Below are 22,645 nucleotides of genomic sequence, written 5' to 3' on the forward strand. Positions count from 1 at the left end.
CTGAAGAAGGGTCTAGGCTCGAAACGTCAGCTTTCCTGCTCCTCTGATGCTGCTTGGCCTGCTGTGTTCATCCAGCTCTACACCCTGTTAGCTCAGATTCTCCAGCATCTGCAGTTCCTACTATCTCTCTCACTTGAACATATATTGTCATTTTTTTCATTGTTGCTGTGTCAATCTTTTCTGGGCAGGTTGGAATGAGCAATAAGTTGACAGCATGACCACATTCTAAACACAATTGTTTTTAAGTTTCATCTCAGATAAGCTGAGTATTGCCAAGAAAGGCAGTTTTCTGAATTGTATTTAGCAAACTTCTTAAAGAAAAAGAAAAAGAAAACTGAAATGAACAGATGTCAGCATGTTCATAATTGTGAAGACACACCTTCATATTCTCAGATTTTCTTCCCTGCACGCATCTGTGTTCACTTCCCTACAGCCAGTTTAATGGACAGAGGAGCACATGGAAATGAGGTATTTCATCACAGGGTTGGGAGAAGAGAGGAAAGCTCAACTTTTGAAATCACCCACCCTCTGATTAGTCAATTGTGGTGCTGCATTGGTTATGAAATGACACCAAGTCATCTACTTCCTAGAACGAATGCATGCTAAGGAATCCTGAATCTTGTCCTCCAACTTGGAGATGTACGGACTGGTTGTCAACATAATAGGCTATGAAATGTCTGTTACAAGATTGCTCACACGCTGAAAAGCATTGCTGATGTGCTTGCTTCTTGTTCACCAATCACTCCTATGCTCACAGTCTTACATTGTTTCCTGAACAGTCAGAGCCTTGAATATAAATTTTTTTATCGTTGTGTTCCAATTGCCCAAAGGCTATGTCTTTGTCTCCTAGAGCTCTACAACCATCTTAAATCTCTACATTCGTCTATTCCCAGCCTCTTATGAATCCCTGGTGTCCTTTGCATTGATGGTTTTCAGCAGTATCGGATGTGAGTTCTGAATTCCCTCTCTAAACTTTTCCATGTTTGCTTACTGGTCCCTCAAGACATCCCTAAACCTTATCTTTTCATCCAAACTTTAGTCTAAATATTTGCTTCTGTGATTTGCTGCCTGATAGTACTTCGGGATGTTTTATTTTGAAGACATAATATAGATGCAAATGGTTGTGCAGAATTTTAATTGGTATTGCCTGAAATATCACCTAACAGCCGACAATTATCGAAAATTAAAATTTCAACGTGCATATACTCTGAGATTTGTTGTTGAGGAAATTTCAATGGTCTGGATAGTCTCCTCATTTCAGGTTCGACATGTAGAAGGACCCGGCCTCAGGAAAGCAAGATAAGGTGCATAGGAACACCGATCTTTGAGAGATCGAGTTGTCAACCCTGGACTCTCCAGGAATGTAGAATGAGTCTACAGGCCATTACTGAGATCAACCAGAAATAAAAATCATTAGAGCATTAAAATAAAGAACTTTGATCATCTTTTCCCTTTTTTTTGAACTTATCACTTATTACCTTTGAGGACTTTAGGGATGGAGATAAAATGGTTGTTAGACTGCAAGTTGAAAGTCACCCATTTGGATAACTGAAGTCTGCACATCTCCAATTGACTGGGCAGGTGGGACATCACAAAGATGAATGTGTTGAATGGGAACTTGGGGGGGTCAGGGTGCTTGGAAACAAGAGGCCCAGTGATGAAATCTCTAGGAATACGGCCAATGAAAGTTGACAATCCTGAGGGAGGGATTTCCAATCACACTTCATACTTCCAATGTGTGATAAAGGGAAAGGTTCACCAAAGATCAAATAATCACCTTGAGGAGTTTGAAATTCAATAACCTCATTGAGTCAGCCACAAAACTGAGAGCAGTCTTGATATCAGTTCTAAGTGGGTTGGAATCGTCAAGCTGCAACTCTTGTAGGCTCTGACAGGTATTGTTTTAGAAAAAGGAAAATTAGTCATTTGGTTTCCCATGAGATCAAGCCACTTCACTAAAGCCGCAGGCTGATCATCACAGATTGAATGTAACTCAGGTCGTCTGTTCAGAATCCAGAGATGGAGAGGTGGGGTTAGTGATTAAAGAATCTCAAATGCATTTTTTTAAATTTGAGTTTCCATTGCTTCTGACTCTGGAGTTGAAAGTGTGTGTGTGTGACCCTTACTAATGCTAACAATGTGCTTGATTGAAGTGAGAACTTTATTGCTCCTTGTCTTATACTGCAATCCTACTCTGAGACTACACAGGAAGACTGCACACTTTACCTCCCATCTATGTCTTTTTGTTTGGACTGTCCCTAATCCACTAATGTATGGGAACAAAGGAAAATCCACTCACAATATTAATCTTAACTGAATAATAGCAAATATGAATATTCTTATCTGTTTCCCACTTTTCTTACATTTTCTTTAATAAATCTTATTCTTGTGAAGTTGATGGACATGCATTGCTGAGAATAACCTTGTTTTTGCCATGCATTTTAGTGTGCATGTTCAATTAACAACTACAGCAAGCTATAATAATATTTAATAAGGCCAAGCTTCTCTCATACTTGTTCAAGCGTACATGTGGGATCCTGCTCACTGACATCCATTTGGTCAGAATTAATGTTGCAGTATCCGCCATGGGCCAGTCAGTTTGCTCTCTGAGTCAGAGATTGCAGACTTGATTCCAAAATATGGAGCACGGAGTCGAGTGTGGGAGTGCTTTCCAGTGAAATTTTAAATCAACGGGTTTTCAAGGTGGACATAAAGGTCCCAAAAATCATCTTGCAAAGAAGGACGAGCAAGTTTTACCCAGTGTCCTGGCCAATATTTATATCTCAGCCTACACCACTAAAAAGCACAGATTACCTGATCATTATCACATTGCTGTTTGTGGGAACTTGCTGTTTGCAAATTGGTTGCCACATTGCCTATATTGCAACAGTGACTCCCCTTAAAACCATTTCAAATTGGCTGCAGATGGCTTCGGGACATCCCAGAGGTATTGCATGAATGCTAAGTTATTGGAATAGCATCAATTTCTCAGAAGCCACCGAATCAGTGGCAGCATAGAAAACTCCAATTTAATTGTAGGGCACCATCCTGTGGGACCCACAGGATGAGTGTCACTTGGCACTTTCAACCAGGAACAGGGGTGTAGGGGTGTGCTTTGCGTGTGTAGTAGGCTCGTGACTGAGCATCTCACACCTAGGATTAGCCCAATGTTGACAGCTTTGGCTAATACTCACATAGAAACTGTAATAGGCTTTTTAAAATGGAGTTTGCCCATGGGCTATAAATATACATCTCAGACTGATAATCACTTGTGTGTAGATTCCACCGGGAAGCCTTATTAATTTGATTAGATCACATCAGGAACCAACATCATTAGTCCAATTTGGATTTCACTGAATCAACAACAAGCAAAACTGAGAGGTTGAATCTGTAATCATGCTACAGCTCGAGTATTATACTTACCTGCTGTCTACCTCTTCAGGAGGAAAACTCTTGTTGATTATACCTTCCATGTTCATCACTTCAGCACTGACAGAGAACATTACAATGAGACCAGGCCATTAAATATTAAAATCATATTTGCCTGTCGGATGCCTCTCACTTGTTGAGAGAGGGAAGATTAATCAGGCAGGAGTGGATTAATCCTTGACACCACACTAGCACTTGCTCAGGTTACTGTCTGTAATTCTTTGTAATGAACAACTAATTGCTCGTTGCAGTTATTTAACTGTCGACAGCTTGCACTTTCATTACACAGACACTGACTGTTCACAATTGGGTCGGTAGTCCATGCGGAGTTATTTAATGCATGTTGTGTGTGCATTGTTCCATTGCAGAAACAGAACTTATCAAAATCCTTCCAACTTTCTTATCTCATTTTTTCAGGTGCTGGTCAAGGCGAGCAATTCTCACATCCAAACCTGGTTGCTGCTTCTTCCCAGCCCAATTTTTCACCAATAATACAGATTCCAAACTTTCTCGATGAGTTGGGGGTTCCAGTTTCTGTTTGACTCTTTCCTGGCAAAGTGCACATATCTGAACATTAAATGTGAATAGTATCAGCGCTGGTTGTGATTCCCAACATATTCTGTGCTGTCTCCATTCACACCTGGGAAGACAGTCAGCCTTTCTTGAACCATTGTTCCTAATTTCTTTTCTCCTTCTGTGTTTGTTATATCCAAATTTCCCTCCACCCCCGCCCAGTATCACTTCCCCTGGGAAATTGCAGCTCAATCCAGACTCAACCCTCCTGCCCCATAAAGGTGGCACTTGCCTGGAGGAGTTGCAACACTGCAGGCAGGAGCTGTACATTGTCATGTCTCATTTACCCATTGCAGTAGCATTATCAGCTTGAATTAAATCAAATCACAGCGAACCATGGGGATCAGTATTTTTCTACTATGGAATCGCTGACTTTCAGGTGAGGTGTTAAATTAGAACCGCTTGACCTACCTTCTCAGATGAAAATACACAATTCCACAACACAATTCAGAGGAGAGTAGGGGCATTCTGTTGGTGTCTTGACCAATAATTATGCCTCAACTAATGCCCAAAACACATTATCTGGTTGCTTATGTCATTGCTGGTTGTGGGAGCTTGCTGTGCATAATTTGGCATTCTGGATTCCTACATTATGACTGTGTCTACACTTCAAAAGTAATTTATTATCTCCAAAGCACATGAGATGTGAAAGGTGCTGAGAAAATGCAGTACTTTCTTCCTGATTATCTCAGATTCGTAGTGGGCAAAGGCCTCAGTAACTGATTTGATTTGATATGTTATTGTCGCATGTACCTAGGTACAGTGAAAAGTTTTGTACAGGGCAGGTTGAACCATATGAAGTATATTAGGGTAATAGAACAGAGCAAGGAATACAACATTATGGCTGCAGAGAAGGCGCACAAAGAGCAAGATCAACATTAAATTTAAAAGTTGAGAGGTCCATTCAGAGGTCTAAAAACAGCGGGGAAGAAGCTGTCCTTGAACCTGTTGGTACGTGTGTTTAAGCTTTTGTATCTACTGCTTGACAGAAAGGGTTGGAAGAGATTGTAACCGGGGTGGGAGGGGTCTTTGATGTTGGCTGCCTTCCTGAGGCAGTGAGAAGTGTAGGTGGAATCAATGGATGGAAGGCTGGCTTGCGTGATGGACTGGGCTGTGTTTACAGCTCTCTGTAATTTCTTATGGTCCTTGGCAGAGCAATTACCATGCCAAGATGTGATGCATCCGAATAGATTCCTTTCTATGAAGTGTCAGGAGTTACATTTGACCTACTCCCTGGAAGACTCCTTAGCCAGAATCAGTGTGATTAAGCTGAAAAGAAAGAATGGTGGCCATCAATAACTCCACCATTCTCCTGGAGAACAGTCACAATACAGCCTGCACCTTGAACGAAAATGCTGGAATTGACTATTCCAAAAAGGTTCCTTATGTTCATAAGACCATAAGATATAGGAGCAGAACTCGGCCATTCAGTCCATCAAGTCGGCTCTGGATTCATTCATGGCTGATAAGTTTCTCAACCCTATTCTTTCTTTCTCACTGTAACCTTTGACCCTTTGCTAATCAAGAGCCTATCATCTCTGTCTCAAATACACTCTGTGACTTGGCCCCCACAGCCTTCTGCAGCAATGAGTTCCACAGATTCACCACCCTCTGGCTGAAGAAATTCCTCCTCATCTCAGTTCTAAAGGGTCACTCCTTTACTTTGAGGCTGTGCCAGTCTCACCTACAGTGGAAATATCTTCTCCACATCCACTCTCTCCAGGCCTCTCAGAATTCTGTAAGTTTAAATTAGAACCCCCACATCCTTCTAAACTCCATTCTGTACAAATCTAGAGTCCCCAACCATTTGTCATATGACAAGCCCTTCATTCCTGGGATCTTTCCTGTGCACCTCCTCAGGACCCCCTCCAAGACCAGCACATCCTTCCTTAATAAGGTTTAATAATTCATCCTTAATAATTACATGGCCTCAAACTGTTTGCAATATTCCAACCACGCTCTGACCAGTGTCTAATACAGCCTCAGCAGAACATCCCTGCTTTTGTATTCAAATGAATGCAAACATTGCTTTTGGCTTCCTAACTGTCAACTGAACCTGCACTTTAACCTTCTGAGAATCCTGAGCTAGGACTACTAATTCTCTTGTGGTTCAGATTCCCGAAGCATTTCCCCATTTAGAAAATAGACTGTGCCTCTACCCTTCCCACCAAAGTGCAGAACCTCATGTGTTCCCATATTGTATTCCAACTGCCACTTCTTTGCCCACTCTCCTAGCCTGTCCAAGTCCTTCTGCAGCCTCCCCACTTCCTCAACATTATCTTTCCCTCCACCTATCTTTGTGTCATCTGCAAACTTAGCAACAATGCCCTCAGTTCCTTTATTCAGATTGTTAATGTATAACGTAAATAGTTGTGGTCCCAACACTGATCCCTGCAGAACTCTACTAGACATTGGCTGCCATCCTGGAAAAGACCCCTTTATCCCCACTGTTTGTCATCTGCCAGTCAGCCAATCTTCTATCCATGCCCCTAACATATCTTATCTTATTTAGCAGCCTTCTGTCCGACATGTCATCAAAGGTCTTCTGGAAATCCAAATAGGTCATGTCCACTGCTCTCCTTTGTCTAACTTGCCTGTTATCTCCTCAAAGAATTCTAACAGATTTGTCAGGCATGACCTTCCCTTGATGAAACTGTGCTGACTCAGCCCTTTTTTTAACCATGCACTTCCAATTACTTCACAATCTCATCCTTAATAATACTCTAAGATCTTACCAACAGCCAAGTTCAAGCTAAGTGACCTATAATTTCCCTTATTCTGCCTCTCTCCCTTCTTAAACAAAGGTGTTACATTAGCCATTTCCCAGTCTTCTGGGACCTTCCCTGACTCCAGTGATTTCTGAAAAATTACAACCAATGCCTCCACAATCTCCTTAGCTATCTCCTTTAGAATCCTGCAGTATAATCCAGAAGTCCAGGTAATTTATCCATCTTCAGATCTTCCCCAGCACCTTTTCCTCAGTGATAGCAACTACAGTCACCTCTGCCCCCAACTCTCTTGAAGTTCTGGTATGCTATTGATGTCTTCCACAGTGAAGACTGATGAAAAGTACTTAGTCAGTTCCTCTGCCATTTCTTTGTTCCCCTTTACTACTCCAGCTTCACTTTCCAGGGGCCCAATGTCCACTCCTTCTTTTCTCTTACCTTTTATATATCTAAAAAAGTTATTGCAATCTTATTTTATATTGCTAGCTAACTTACTCTTATATTTCATCTTCTCCCCCTTTAATCTTTTTTAAGTTGTCCTCTGTTAGTTTTTAAATGCTTCCCAATCCTCTGGCTTCCCAGTAATCATCATCACATTGTATGCTTTTTCATTTGCTCTTATGCTGTCCCTGACTCCCCTTATCAGCCTTGGTTGCGTCATCCTCCCCTTAGCATGTTTCTTCTTCCTTGGGATAAATTTCTGCTGTGCCTCCTGAATTACCCTCAGAAACTCTCCTGCCATTGCTGCTCCATCATCTTCCTGGTGAGGGTCTCCTTTTAGTCAACTAGGCTGCGACTTTTTTCCCTGAAGTGTTGGAGGTGGATGGGTGACCTTATAGAGGTTTATAAAATCATGAGGGGCACAGATAAGGTGAATAATCAGGATCCTTTCCCCAGGTAGAGGAGTCCAAAACTAGAGGGTTGAAGGTGAGTGAAAAATTTAAAAGGGACCTGAGGGGTAACTTTTCTACAATGGATGACACATATATGAAACAACCCACCAGAGGAAGGAGTAGAGGCTGATAAAATTACAATATTTTATAGGCTTTTGGACAGGTACATGGATAAGAAGGGTTTGGAGACATTTGGGTCAAATGCAGGCAAATGGGACTAGTTCAGTTCAGCAAACCTGCTCAGCAAGTACGAGTTGGACTGAAGGGTCTATTTCCATGCTGTATGACTCTTTGACTCTATAACATTGTGTCTTTGTGGTTACCTTTACTCAATTATAATACCATTACATCAGCTTGCAGCTTCTCCGTCCCAAACTGCACGGTAAATTCTACCATATTGTGGCTACTACCCCACAGGGGTTCCTTCACCTTCAGCTCTGGGCTCAAGTCTGCCTCATTACACATCACCAAATCCAGAATTGCCTGTTCTCTAGTGGGCTCTACCACAAAGACTTCCAAACAGGTGGAACATATGGAGCAGGCTTCCCAGGGTGGCGGTGAGTGTGGGCAGTTCTGGGGCGGGGGATGAGTGCGCGCCCAGCATGGCCAGCAGCTTATGAACTGTGCGGTTGATTTTCTAAGTGTGTTTCTTTGTTTTCCACTTTTTAGTAAGAAGGACTATCAAGTTTAACTTATTAACTTTGTTTTCCTTATTTTTCTGCTTTGTACCTAAGAAGGAGCCACAAGTAGCTCAGTGGTTAGCACTGCTGCCTCACAGTGCCAGGGGCTCAGGTTTGATTCCACCCTCGGGCGACTGTCTGTGCGGAGTTTGCACATTCTTCCTGTGTCTACGTGGGTTACCTCCGGGTGCTCTGGTTTCCTCCCACAGTCCAAAGATGTGCAGGCTAGGTGGATTGGCCATGCTAAATTGCCCGTAGTGTTCCGGAATGTGTAGATTAGGTGGGTTATAGGGGGATGGGTCTGGGTGGGATGCTCTGAGGGTCAGTGTGGACTTGTTGGGCTGAAGGGGCTGTTTCCACACCGTAGGGATTCTGTGATTCTAAGTGGCAACTTGTAAACTTTTCACTGTACTCACATAAGTACACATGACAACAAACCAAATTCTGTTCAATTCATAGACACTCTGTGGATTCCTTTTGTTTGGGATCTGCCACCAACCTGATTTTTTTCCAGTCCACCTGCATATTGAAGACCCCTAGGATTATTGTAAAGTGCCTTTCTTACATGCCTTTTCTATCGCCTGATTTATTTTCATCTCCACATCCTGACTACTGCTAGAAGGCTTGTACATAACTCCCATCAGGGTATTTTTTCCCTTTGCAGTTCTTCAACTCTACCCCCACAGTTTCTACACCTTCTGATGGTATATTGCTTTCGATTCAATTTCATTTCTTACCAACAAGGTGACCCTGCTCCCCTCTGAGGTCTGCCTGTCCTTTTGATAGGGCGCATATCCTTGGATATTTAGTTCTCAACACTGATTCCCTTGCAGCCAATATCTGTGGTGCCCACAACATCATGCCAGTTTCAGTCTGCACAACAGGCTCATATGTCCTGTTGTGTCTACTGTATGCATTTAAGTATAACACCTTCAGCCCTGTGCTGACTGACCCCTTCAGCAAGTATTCACATCTCTGATCCTGAGAGACCTGGCCAGTGCTACTGAAAGCGAAGTGGGTGGTGGCTGCTAACAGATGGAGTACATTTACAACCTGCAAATCCTATTTGTTTACCGCAATCAGCTTCGTGTTTAGTGTAAGCATTGGAGTGTGTCCAGTTTCCCTTTAACCTCAGTCAGAGCAATTACAGATGTCACAAAAACTTCAGCTTTTTTGTGTGTCACCATGGTTGCTAACCTCCAATAATGTTCCCTCTACTCCCCCAAATGTCCTGGTCACATCCTCCACTCCCAGGATCAACCCCTACCACCCCTTCAATCCCGCTCTCATTTGAAGCTGTACCCTCCAGACGGAAACATTCATTTCTGGAATTTCCGACTTGTATTTAAGGTCCAGGACTATCAGGAATCTAAACAAATATCCAATTGAGGGCAAGGGTGGGATGTGAAATGGAGCAGAACTGCAAAGAGCTTACATGTGGTAGAGTGTTTCCTAGCACGCCAAATAATTTACACCCTCCCCTAGTCGTAGGTAAAAATTATATCCTCAGGAAGAACCAGCCATCTTTGAGGGAATTGGTCTGCTTCCATTTTACTTTAAACTGTTAAGCATGACCTTTTTTGAACGTCTTGCCGATGAATTTTGCATCTCACATGTTAGAACTACTGGAATTGCATTTGCCCTTACCTGAGAGGTATAGGTAAACTCATTAAACTTAGAATTCTGTCTCCCAGTAACAGCAATATATCCAAAACCTTTGGCCTGATAAGTATTGCATTAGAGTGGCTTTGCACTGCATTGCTATATTAGCAGCAGGGTCCGCAGCCCTAGCTAACCTTTGTATTTTGAATCATTTGCCCCTCCATTTCCACCTTTCTTCAGTCCACCCACATCCTCCCTTTGGAGATAATCTCCTTTCTAGGATGCAGATCTAAGAGCAGGGAGTATCCTTCATCACCCCAACCAATTGCCCATATGTACCTGTGGACAGTCAGTGTTGGCTACCTGATATTTACAAGATGGCTACCTTCAAACCATTCATCAGACAATTATTCAAGTTTTGTTTTGAGATCTTCCTGTCTCTTTCAGTTTCTTGGGAGTGCACCATAATGCCATTGAGACAAGCAGTGCCTGCACTGTACCAGTAGAACTTCAAGGATATTTAAAGACCATGTAATGTGACAATGGCTAACAGAATTGGTGGTGTAGTGGACTGTGAAGAAGTTTATCTAAGAGTACAATGAGATTTTCATCAGATAGGCCAATGGGTTGAGAAGTGGCAGAAGGAGTTTAATTTAGATACATATGAGGGGTAACATTTTGATAAAGCAAACCAGGGCAGGACTTAGACGGTTAACAGTTGGGCCCTGGGGAGTGTTGTTGAACAGAAGGACCGAGGGATGTAGGCTCATAATTCCTTGAAAGTGGCATCACAGGTAGACAGGCTGGTGAAGAAAGCATTTGGCACACTTGCCTTCATTGGTCAGACCACTGAGTGTAGGAGTTGGGACATTATGCTGTGGCTGTATAGGAGATTGGTGAGGCCACTTTTAGAATACTGCATACAATTCTTGTTGCCCTGCAATAGGAAGGATGTTATTAAACTAGAAAGGTGAAAGAAAATATTTACTTGAATGTTGCCAGGACTGGATGGCTTGAGTTATAAGGAGAGGTTGGATGTTCTGAGGCCCTTTTCCCTGGAGCATCAGAGGCTGAGGGATGACCTTATAGAGGTTTATAAAATCGTAAGAGGCATAGATAAGGTAATAGCCAAGGCCGTTTTCCGACAGTAGGGGAACCCAAAACTAGAGGGAATAGGGTCAAGGCGAGAGGGGAGAGATTTAAAAGGGACCTGAGTGACAATTTTTTACACAGAGGTTGGTGCATGTATGGAATGAGCTGCCAGAAGAAGTGGCACAGATGGGTACAATTACAATGTATAAAATACATTGGTACATGAACAAGAATGGTTTAGATGGATATGGAACAAATGCAGGCAAATGGGACTAGTTCAGTTTAGGAAACTTTATCGGCATGGATTATATGCATTTCAGGGCAAAATTAAAAAGTAGAACAACAAAGGTTCTGGATTACTAGTCTGACTAGTTACACCTCTAGGTTACTACCCACTTACATGCAGATTGGTGAAGGAAAAAATACATTAAAGAGGTAAATGTGTGGCTCAAAGGGTGAAATGGATTCCAATTTATGGGGCACTGGCAGCAACATTGAGGAAAGAGAAAGCTGTTCTCATTTCTACTATGCTGAGACCAGTGTCCTAGCACATCATATAAGCTAGTGTTGTAGATTAGGCTTTAAACTAATTAGTGGGCATGTTTCAATTAAATAAGAGTTTAAAAAGTCAAAGTGAAGGGAGAGAGTAGAGATGCAAGATTGTGAAAAAGTGAACATTAATCAAAGTGTGACAGGAAGTGATAGAACGTTTACATGAAAGGGGGCAGCAGAAATTAGAACCAGAGAACAATAATCATTAAAAAGTCAAAGCTTAAGGCTTTTGATCTGAATGCATGTACCATTTATAACAAGGTAGGTGTGTTGTTAGCCCAAATACAAATAAATGAATCTGACTTGATAACTCTTACAGAATTGTGGTGGCAGGGTGACCAGAACTAGGAGCTCCATATTCAAGGGTGTTCAATGTTTCAGAAGACTAGCCTGAGAGGAAAAGGAGGATGGCTAGCTTTGCTCACAAAGGAAGGTATCAGTACGATAGTGAGTAGCAGTATAGGTGCAATAGATCCTGATATGGAATCAGTTTGGAGGAAATGAGGAATGGCGAGGGAAGAAGTCACAGGTGGAAGTTATCTATAGGCCAGCAAAGAGTTTCCTCACTGTATACCAATATACAATTCGGCAAATGGTAGAGTCATGTCAGAAGGCCACTACAGTTTCCATTAATGATTTTAATTTGCATATTGACTGAACAAATCAGATGGGCAAGGTGAAAAGGAAGACGGGTTTCTACAGTGCATCAAGGATTGCTTCTTAGGGAAATAGGTTGTAGAACTTAATTATGAACAGGCTATTTTCAATCCAGCAATGTATAATGAGATTAAAAAAAATGAACAAAAGATCTCATAGTTAAGGATCATGATCGCAACATAGTAGACTTTCAAATTCAGTTTGTGGGAGAGCAATTTGGGTCTCAAACCATAAATACAGACAGTTACAGAGTTATGAAGAAAGAGTTGTCTAAAGTGGCCTGGGAAAATAGACTAAGGGGCAAGTCAGTGACATAGCAAGTGGCAGAAATTTAAGAAGATATTGCATAAAGCTCAGCAAAAAAAAACCATCAGAAAGAAGGATTTCATGGGAAGGATGAACCACCCTGATTAACAAAGACAGTTGAGGAGCGTATCTAATCAAAAATGATGGTGTACAAAGTGGCAACAGCTAGTGGAAGGCTGGAACAGATAATTGTTCACTCACACAGGAGGTGAGCTACTTGCTGCAGTATTCCAAGTATTGGACTTGCCCCTATAGCCACAGTATTTATATGGCCAGTCTAGCTCAGTTTCTGGTCAATGGTAGCCCTCAGGGTGTTGAAAGTGAGCAATTCAGAGATGCTAATGCCATTGAATGTCAGGGGGTGTTTCCTGTGTTAAATGTTGTCTTATGAAGTTTTTGCTGTTGTACGAGTGTGATGTCATCTCTGTTTTGTTATTGTTTGAGGCACTTCTAGCACACACTCTGTGGATAGACAGTTTGCCTTCCTCAATGAAATGAGTCTAATGAAAATCTAATGAAAACAGGGCTGTAGTGTTAACCTTTTAAAATAATTGCATCTTTAATGTGGCATCAAGTATCATTCTAAGACTCAAATCTCTTACTATTCATTTTTGCACTGAAGCGTCAACCTAGATTTTGCACTCAGTTCTCTAGAGACGGATTTAAATCTACAATCTCCTGATTGAGGGGCAAACATGCTACCAGCGGACTCACGGCTGACATGGCATGGAATATTACCTGAAAATGAGCTTTCTACACCATTGGAGGCACAGCAACAGGAACTAATTTATTGAACTATTAGTTGATTGTGTTTGATATCAGCTAGGACCATGTGTGTTTTTAAATAGAAGAGGCTGTAGATGACACAATAATGCATCATATTTAGTTCTTCCCTGATAATTCGATTTTAAAGTCTCTGCCTGTTTTATCCTGTGCTAGCTAATTCTGGTCGGATTAGCAAATTGGCCAAAGAACCCCTAAATTGGCTGAAGGAAAATATCCTGGCATACAGAAACAAATGCAGAAATTGCTGGAAAATGTCAGCAGGCCTGACAGCATCCGTGGAGAGATATCGGAGTTAATGTTTTGGGTCAAGTGACCCTTCCTCAGAACGTTGATGAAATGTTAACTCTGATTTCTCTCCACAGATACCGCCAGACCACCTTTTCCAGCAGTTTCTGTTTTAGTTTCTGTTTTACAGCATCTGCATTTCTTTCAGTTTTCACCTTGGTTTCCAGCGCTTGTCTTCCATGCAGATACCTGTGCACACGTGTGTGTGACTGTGTATGTGAGAGTGTGACTGTAGGTGAGTATGTGCAAGTTTGCGTATGAGTGACTCTTTGTGTGTGTGTGTGTGTGAGAGAGATAGAGTGTGAGAGACTGAGTGGTTGACTGTATATGTCTGACTATGTGCATGAGAATGTATGAGTGAGTGTACATGTGAGAGTGTGTGTGAGTGAGTGTGTGTGTGAGAGTGTATCTGTATGAATGTCTGTGTGTGTGTGCAGGATCATGTTTATCTGTGATAGCCTTTGAAAACCCACCAGCACCCACTGTTCAGCTTATGCACGAGGGACTGCTATTTTTGCAGGGTGGATTATTGGTGTAAATCTATAAACAAGTCGTAAGGTGAAGGGAGGGGGCCAGTGTTTTGAAAATAAATTAGACTATTATTGGAACATCATATGACAGATACTTTCTTTTCAGCAACTATTATGTTATGGTGCTTTTAATAGTTTGAATGGACTCCTCCAGGATACATAGATGTGCAATTATGTATTGATATTGCCTACTTAAGGAAACGCCTTCTAATCATTATTTATTTAAATCTGAAGGTCCCTCTCTAAACCTAATATGTAAGTATACTGAACACTATCTGCAGATACATACTTATGCGAAATGTGAAACAAACCCATTAATTTTGATTGCCTTCAAAAAGAGTTGTGCAGTTTTGAGATTGTTTGCAGCTCAGTTCCCACAGAACTTTACAGCTGGCAAAGAGAGTTTCATCCTCATCTCCTGGATTCACTTGAAACTGAGATCTTCAAACTTCAAGGACAGTGTTTAGTGCACTGCACCAACTCCATAATTACACAGCCTGCTCTGCAAGGAATGCACCTTTAAAATGTGAATTCTTTTAACCTAGGAGCTTGTTGTAGAAAACTGCAATTCAGTCAGTCTGCCTCCCTGCTGCTCCTTTGGACCAGTAAGTGAACCAATCCTGAGCAACCATCGCCATGTATTCCTGAGGAATAAGGCACCAGGCTGCTCAAGTGGGAAGTTTCAGTCCCGGTCAGATAGCACCAAGAAACAAACTTGATAGAAATGAAACACTCGAATAAAAACAATGATGGACAATCCATCTACACGTCCATCCCCTATCCGGATGGTCTGAAGGTTCTCCACTTCTTCCTTGAAAAGAGACTTAAACAGTCCCCATTCACCAACCACCCTCCTTCACTTCACTAAACATGTTTTCCCCTTTGAACAAACTTTCCTCCAACTGTCTCACTTTCTCCAAGGCAAAGGTGTGGCTACTGGTACCCGCATGGGTCCCAGCTGTGCCTGACTCTCTGTGGCTATATGGAACATTCCTGGTTCCAGTCCTACTCATGACCTTCATGAACAGCTCTTTTTTTTTCAATATTCCATCCGTGTGGCTTCCTGCTGTTGTCCAGGACTAGAAAACATCCTCAGTTTTGCTTCCAGTTTCTATCTTTCTATCACCCTCACCTGGTCCATCTCTTACTTCTCCCTTCCCTTTCTTGACTTCACTGTTCCCATTACTGGGAATAAGCTGTCCACCAACGTCCACTACTAATCCAATTTGTAGTTTGAACCTTGGTTACCTTCGCTAAATCTCCTCACACTCTACTTCCTGCAAGTTTTCTGTTCCATTCTCCCAGTTTCTCCATTTCTGCCGCATGTGTTCTGATGATGCTACTTTCCACTGGGGTGCCTTCAACATGACCTCAATTTTCCTCAATCAGGGGACCACCCCTACCCCCAGCCTTCTGACCTATCCACTGTGCTGGACAGGGCCTCACCTATGTCCAACCCATCTCCTGCACGTCTGCCCTCACTCCCTCCCCCTCCTTCAATTGTCCTCACTTTCCACACCATCAGTCTACACATTCAAAGGATTATCCTCCATTGCTTCTGCCACCTCCAGGATGATACTACCTCTATCTTCCCCACCCCTCCACTTCCAGCACCCTGCAGAAACTGTTCCCTCCTTGACATTACTGCTCCTCTCTTCCATCATGGCTAACACTTCCTGAAAACCTACCTTCTTATGGCACTCTACCATACAATTACAGAAGGTGTGACATTTGCCCTTTCACATCCTCACCAACCGAGGCCCAAAACACACCTTCCAGGTGAAGCAGCGTTTATTTATACCTCTTTCAATTTGTCTGTTGTACTCACTGCTCACAATACAGTCTCCATTACATTGGTGAGATCAAGTACTTTCTGGGTGATTGCTTTAAGGAACATTTCCACTCTTTCTAACCTTCCAGTCGCTCGTTGTTTTAATAAATCACCTCGCTCCCATGCTGACATTTCTATCCTGGAGCTGAACAGTGTTCCAAAGCATAAAGTAAGCTGGAGGAATTACAGCTCATTTCCCATTTTGGCACGCTCTCAAATCTTAAATTTAAATGTTGATCTCGCTCTTTTGTGTACCTTCTTTGTAGTCGTAACATTATATTCCTTGATCTGTTCTATTACCCTAATGTACTTTGTGTAGTATGATCTGCCTGTATTGCACACACAACAAAACTTTTAACTGTACCTAGGTACATGTGACAATCATAAAAAAGAAACTTCTGGGCTCAACATTGAGTTTAACAACTTCAGAGCATGATTTCTGTAATCCATGTTGATTACAGCTTCTCTTATTTATGCCTTATTGACTTTGCTGTCAGCAGAGGGGAACTATTTTCTCCTTTTCACATCTATCATTAACACCCATTTTGCATCTCTATCTCTCCTTTACCACCATTCACACTCCGTATGTCTTTTGCTCTGGGCACCCTCACCATCTGTTCCATTCACTCCTTATCCTCTGTCAATGGTATTAAAATAAAATTCTAGCCTCTTTTTATTTTCTGAAGAACAGTCATACTGAACTGGAAATACCAACTCTGTTTCTCTCTCCAGATGCTGCCAGATCTGCTGAGTTTCTCCAGCACTCGCTGTTCAAAATTAATTAGCCTTGTGATGCTAGTGTCACGACATTGCTCACTCTACACTAGCCTCCGTTAAGATACTCAAATTTTCTAATTGAATGGGACTGAATGACCCAACCAAAACATATCTTTCAAATTAATTCCTGGCAACCTGTACAACGGAGAGCATAGAATCCTTATTATGTGTCTTCATAAAAGCAGGCATCTGCTTTTTGGGTATTCTATGATGAATGGCCTCTCTCCTCTGTAGTTAATTTTGTGGTTGGAGATGTAGGATAAGGAGATGTAAATAACGTCACGAATCGAATTGGAGACCCGCAAGAGATGTAGTGTAAAGGGTTAATAAAATGTTAATGCAAACACGTAAATAAGATAGTTTTAATTCTTCAGGGCACATGATGTAACATTTCATAACTATTGGGAGACTGTTGTCATTAGAGACCATGTGTGAAGTGATGTCCTGTACATAATTGGTATTTGCCGTTTTGAATAAAAGGTAGTTTGCTGACAGGCATGCCTTCCCTGAATGCTTATCTGCAGCACATCTGGATACAGTATTGTCATGACACACTGGAACAACAGAAGAGAATTAATTTTAGTGTCGGTCATCATTGGGAAGAATGAAGTTCATTTTTCTGTGTTGGCAATGAGACTATAATGACCGTTACTTTATAGTTGTAATAACTACGGCTTAATTTCTGTTGATCCATGAAGATAGATTTAAGTTAATTATGGCTTTGTGTAGCTGTCTTCCTCTAATACACATATCCATGCACAGCATTGAAACATAACACTGTGAAGTGTCATCAGATGTAATTAAAGGCTCAAGGGAGTAGTTGCAAACCAATAATCGAATTGTAGGGTTCAGTGGTCATTTGTAACTGTCATCAGAACCCCAAAACATCATTAGAGACCTGAAATTACTTCAAAACATAAGATATTATTCGAGAATTCAAACTGCGAAGTCCAATGGGTAATTTGTATTCTATTTGCGATCTGCTTCTTTGTATATCTCTTGAATGTCAATGAAATGCTTGCTGCTGAAACGCAATTCAACCGCATCAAGAAATTAACAACTCAACTAGAATTTGTACCACTCTTCAATTTGTAATAAATAACTAGTAATGCAGGGCACTTCAACCGTGAAATGTTGTATTGAACCCATGGCAGAGAATATTGGCTGGAGAAGTGAACTGAGTGTGAAGAAATTGGTGAAGAATTTGATATGGAGAACAGTCTATACAGCATTGGAAGTTAGACACTGAGAGAAGAGGAGGCCAGATTTCTGATGGGGAGTGACTAAAGTTTAACCTGGAGGAAACACCTTTCAAAGATATTTGTAAGAGCAGAGACAGAAAGGACGAGCTGAAGAATTTTAAGAAAGGAGTTCAAAATCTATGACTGAGTTGATTATAGACCCTATCACTAAAAGTGGACAAAGGGAAGGGGAGATAAATTTAGATTTAGTGTTCACTTGTTCTGTGTTTGGTAATGTAAGCCTGTTTCCTGGTGATGTTCATGTTTCTCGATCAAGTAAGCCTGGACGTGGACTCAGAGAAAAGTAAATGAAGCTCCAGATAGAACTAGAAAGTAGAGCTGTAGCATGCAGTGGACATTTAAAATACTGTGAGTCAAACTTGTTACGCACACAAAAACTGGCCTTGCCTCTGCACATGAAACATTTCGTGGACAGAAGTTCCAAATCTCAAGAATTGGATGTTTGGGATGAGATGTAAGGTGGAATGACCAATATCTTAGAGTGGGGCAACGACATGGAGAGGATTTTATGCTGAATGCCAAAGATAAGGATGTTCAGTGTGGATCAGGAGGACTAGGGATGTTGGGTGAAATGGACAATATGGGACAGGATATATGTTGGCAAAAGTTGGGAATGCATTGAGTGAAATATTGGTTGTTGTCATAATAGAGCAGAAACAGTGAAACCCCAGTCCCAGCACTCATTTCTAAAACATCATAGCCCTAATTTTACAGTATTCTCCCATGACCCCGGTTCAGAATATTTGAATCCAGTGTGGATACTAACAATGCTTTGCACTTAATAATTTCCCTGCCCCTTTAGAACTATGTTCCTGACAGCATTCCTCTTTGTTTTGTAAATATTTTAAAATTCGAAACTTCAGTCCCCAATCCTAAACACATGTGGCTTTGCAAAGAATGAAGAATAAATGCTGTGTGAAAAATCTAGGGTGGATGTGTATTCCTGGGTGTCAAGCTCCAGGAGAACCGGCAACGTTTGAAGCGATGCAGCAGCTTTGACATTGAATCTGTTGCTTTTTTCCATCCAGGCCGCACAGAATTGATAAGCCTCCTCTCCCTGGTGTATTTCCAGAGCACCCAGGGGAGATGTTTGGAATATATTCTATGGATCTAATTAATTGCTATGCTCGTCTGTTCCTGTAATATATGCTGGTTGGGAGCCATGAGTCCACTTTAGTTCTGTCAATGGTTTTTTGACTGACTGCAGGGTTAGCTGCTACTTTGGGTAATGGACATATCTTCCATCCATCTGACTGGGAATATTCATTAATTCAGATCAGTAGAGACCAAATTGAATTACTAAAGGAGGGAAAAATGAGCTGGTGTAATTTGGTGCAGTTTGCAGGCAGGAACTAATGTGTACATAGATCAAGAGTGATGTGGGCCATTACAAGCTTTAATGGAACTGCTTGGGACTGAATAAATACAGGAATTACTTAGTAGATGCTGATTAGGCTGTTTTTAGTCCGATCATGTTGATAGAATGAAATCTTTACTTGTTTTATATTGTAGCTGTGTTGTTCTTAGTGAAGTCTGCCAAAGGCTCTTATCATACAACAGTTTGTTGTACAGAACGTGCCAAGGTAAGACGCAGGATAATTGCACTGACGTCTAGCTAATACTGGTGCGATTAGGTGTGTGTACCCCAGTGCTTCTGCATGAGGTGTGGGAAGATAAGAGCTTTGTAAAGCTTGGCAAGGATATTAGGCCCAGTAAGGCTGTCAGTTCTCCATGCATTGATGCTATTTGCCTCCTGTCCCTAGGAACGCATTCAGTTGCTGCTTGAATGTGTTTATTCAATCTGCTTCAGTGGTCGTGCCTCTCTGTCTTTCACCACAGCTTTGTTCTTCATCACCTCACTATCCGAGTGCATTTCTTTCTCTTTATAATTTGGGTCCCCTGGCATTGAGAGTCTTCACTGTAATGAAGCGTTTACCTGTGTTAGCCGTGACTGGTGGTAGTTGAATTGATATAGGTGTACATCCCAAGGAATGGCAGCAGTTGGAATAATCATGAGTTGTGATGTTTTCTTGTGATATTTTCAATTTAAATCGCCAGCATTGTTCAGTTAAGGAAAACAGTTGCCTTCTCCTGACTGATGAAGATTTTCTGTCACGGTCTCTTTGTAGTCCTGCGTGATGATTTCCGTCAAACACCCAGTGACGTTGTGGTGGCAGCTGGAGAGCCCGCTGTGATGGAGTGCCTCCCACCCAGAGGGCATCCAGAACCAACTATCTCCTGGAAGAAAAACAACATCCTCATTAATGACAAGGATGAGCGGATCACGGTAAGCTGAGTCTAACAGCACAGACCGCTCGCTGTGATAGGGCATGGACAGGGGATGCTAGTGAACCACACAGACACTCCCTTCCTGTCACATGGTAAACATTGAAGCATGAGGGGCAAACAGTTCTTCACTGAAACAAGTCAAAGATTGTTATTAAACTGACTGAAACTTGTGCAATATGTTGGAATCATAGAATCCCTACAGTGTGGAAACAGGCCCTTTGGCCCAACAAATCCACACCAATCCTCAGAGCATCCCACGCAGTCTCGTCCCCCTATAACCCACCTAATCTAGGGCAAATTAGCATGGCCAGTTCACGTAACCTGCACATCTTTGTGACTCTGGGAGGAAACCGGAGCACCCGGAGGAAACCCACGCAGACATGGGGAGAACATGCAAACTCCACACAGACAGTTGCCCGACGGTGGAATCAAACCCGGGTCCCTGGCGCTGTGAGGCAGTAGTGCTAACCACTGAGCCACTGTGCCGTTCTCTCGATCCCAGGGGGCAACTGATATTAAAAGATTAGTGCTTCACGTGAACCCTTCCTGATATTTATGTTTAACTTCCTGCAACTTTTAATATTCCTACTTCTTTTTAAATGCCCAATTTAATCAGCATCACCGGAGTAAAATTTCAACAAAGTAACATTCCAGACCCTTCAGTATTTTATCCCATTGTCCTAATATACCACACCCCACGTACCCTGTCCCCACAGTCAACCACTCTCCAATATAAAATACCCTCAGATGGAACAGACCCCAGTGTATCATGCCCACAAACTGTAACACATACTTTGCATGCTATGGCCAAGTGTACAATGTCCCAATTTACCATGCCCACAAAGTGTACTGCATAGCAATACACCATTCCCCAAAGTAGACCACATCCCATATACTCTGTTCCCACACTGTAACACACGCCATATACCCTATCCCTATGGTGTGAGACATTCCATAAACTCTCTCCCCACAGTGTACCATGTTCCAATAGACCATTTGTCATCTCAATGCACCACACTGTAATGTATTCTCCCTCTCCAGTGCACTGCACTCCAGTATAACCTGTTCCTCAACCTACTACAAACCAATTTTCTCATGCCAGACAAATGAACCATTTGTGGTTTTAACTGTAGGTATCTGGTGGTGTGATTTGATGTTGTTTTCTCTTCTAGATCCGGGGAGGAAAGCTGATGATCTCAAACACAAGGAAGACTGATGCTGGTATGTACGTCTGTGTGGCAACCAACATGGTGGGCGAAAGGGACAGTGAGCCTGCAGATTTAGTCGTATTTGGTAAGTAGAAATTTTGTCAATCTAGTTTTGTTTTGCCTTCCGTCCTTGAGGCAGAAACCGTCTTGCCAAGAATCTGCTTGTAAGCCTCAGTTGACCCACTTACTCTCCCACTTCCACTTGCCCTCCTCAATTTTTCCCTTGTTCTCTGGAAGACTTGACCATCTGATCCTAAAGATGCCAGTCACTTCATGGATGCTTATCCAAATTTATTGTCTGCTCAGCCATCAGGATTACTATACTGATTGTAGACTACAACTGTTTGCAGTCCAGGTTCCTGACACCAATGATATTTCCACAACTGCAGCCCGTCTAGGGTTGTTTTGCCCGTATGTCTCAGTTGTACACTGGGCAGTACCATCAACATCCAGGAAGCTACCATTGACTAGAAACTGAACTGGACCAGCCATACAAATACTATCGGTGCAAGAGCAGGTCAGGGGCTAGGAATCCTGCAGTGAATAACTCAATACTTGCCTTCCGAAAGGCTGTCCACCATCTACAAGACACAACTCGGGAGTGTAATGGAATACTCTCCACTTGTCTGGGTGGGTGCAGCTCTAACAACATACAAAAAGCCTGACACCATCCAGGATAAAGCAGCTACTCTTGCCCAAGATCTGAATGCAGAGTACCTCAACTCAGAAATGGTTACTAACAGAGGTTCAATGCCTTCAGGTAAGGAGGTTGATGGGACTTTGGGTGTGTGGACATAGCAGGATAGTGTATCTGTAGCAAAAACATCAGACAGATGCCCAGTGAATCGAGCTATTCAGTTCCTCTTTTGGTGTGAAAGTAAACTCTCTTGATCCAGGCTCGATTCCAAGGGTGGGTGACCTCATTTGGGAAACTAACAGGACACTGAATTATTCTTCCTTTTATATAAACTAGGAGCAGAATCAGACCACTCAGCCACTCTACTATGTAACATGATCACGGGTGATGTGTTTGTGTTTCAACTTGCACTTTCCCATCTCCCCCAACAACCCTCATTCCGCTGCCTAAAAAATAACCTACCCAGAGATAGCAGGAACTGCAGATGCTGGAGAATCTGAGATAACAAGGTGTAGAGCTGGATGAACACA

The 22,645-nt window shown here is 42.1% G+C and overlaps 1 protein-coding gene across 1 annotated transcript in view; it reads left to right on the plus strand.

The window, feature by feature from the left end:
- robo3 (roundabout, axon guidance receptor, homolog 3 (Drosophila)) overlaps positions 1-22,645 on the plus strand; it is a 508,257-nt gene that overhangs the window by 327,283 nt on the left and 158,329 nt on the right. The window contains exons 3-4 of the mRNA XM_048615373.1: positions 20,111-20,268; positions 21,443-21,563. Of these exons, the coding sequence (XP_048471330.1) occupies positions 20,111-20,268; positions 21,443-21,563 (279 nt within the window). The remainder of the gene's footprint in view (positions 1-20,110; positions 20,269-21,442; positions 21,564-22,645) is intronic.

The sequence above is a fragment of the Rhincodon typus genome, chromosome 32 (genome assembly GCF_021869965.1).
Source record: "Rhincodon typus isolate 14 chromosome 32, sRhiTyp1.1, whole genome shotgun sequence".
In the NCBI taxonomy this organism is placed as follows: Eukaryota; Metazoa; Chordata; class Chondrichthyes; order Orectolobiformes; family Rhincodontidae; genus Rhincodon; species Rhincodon typus.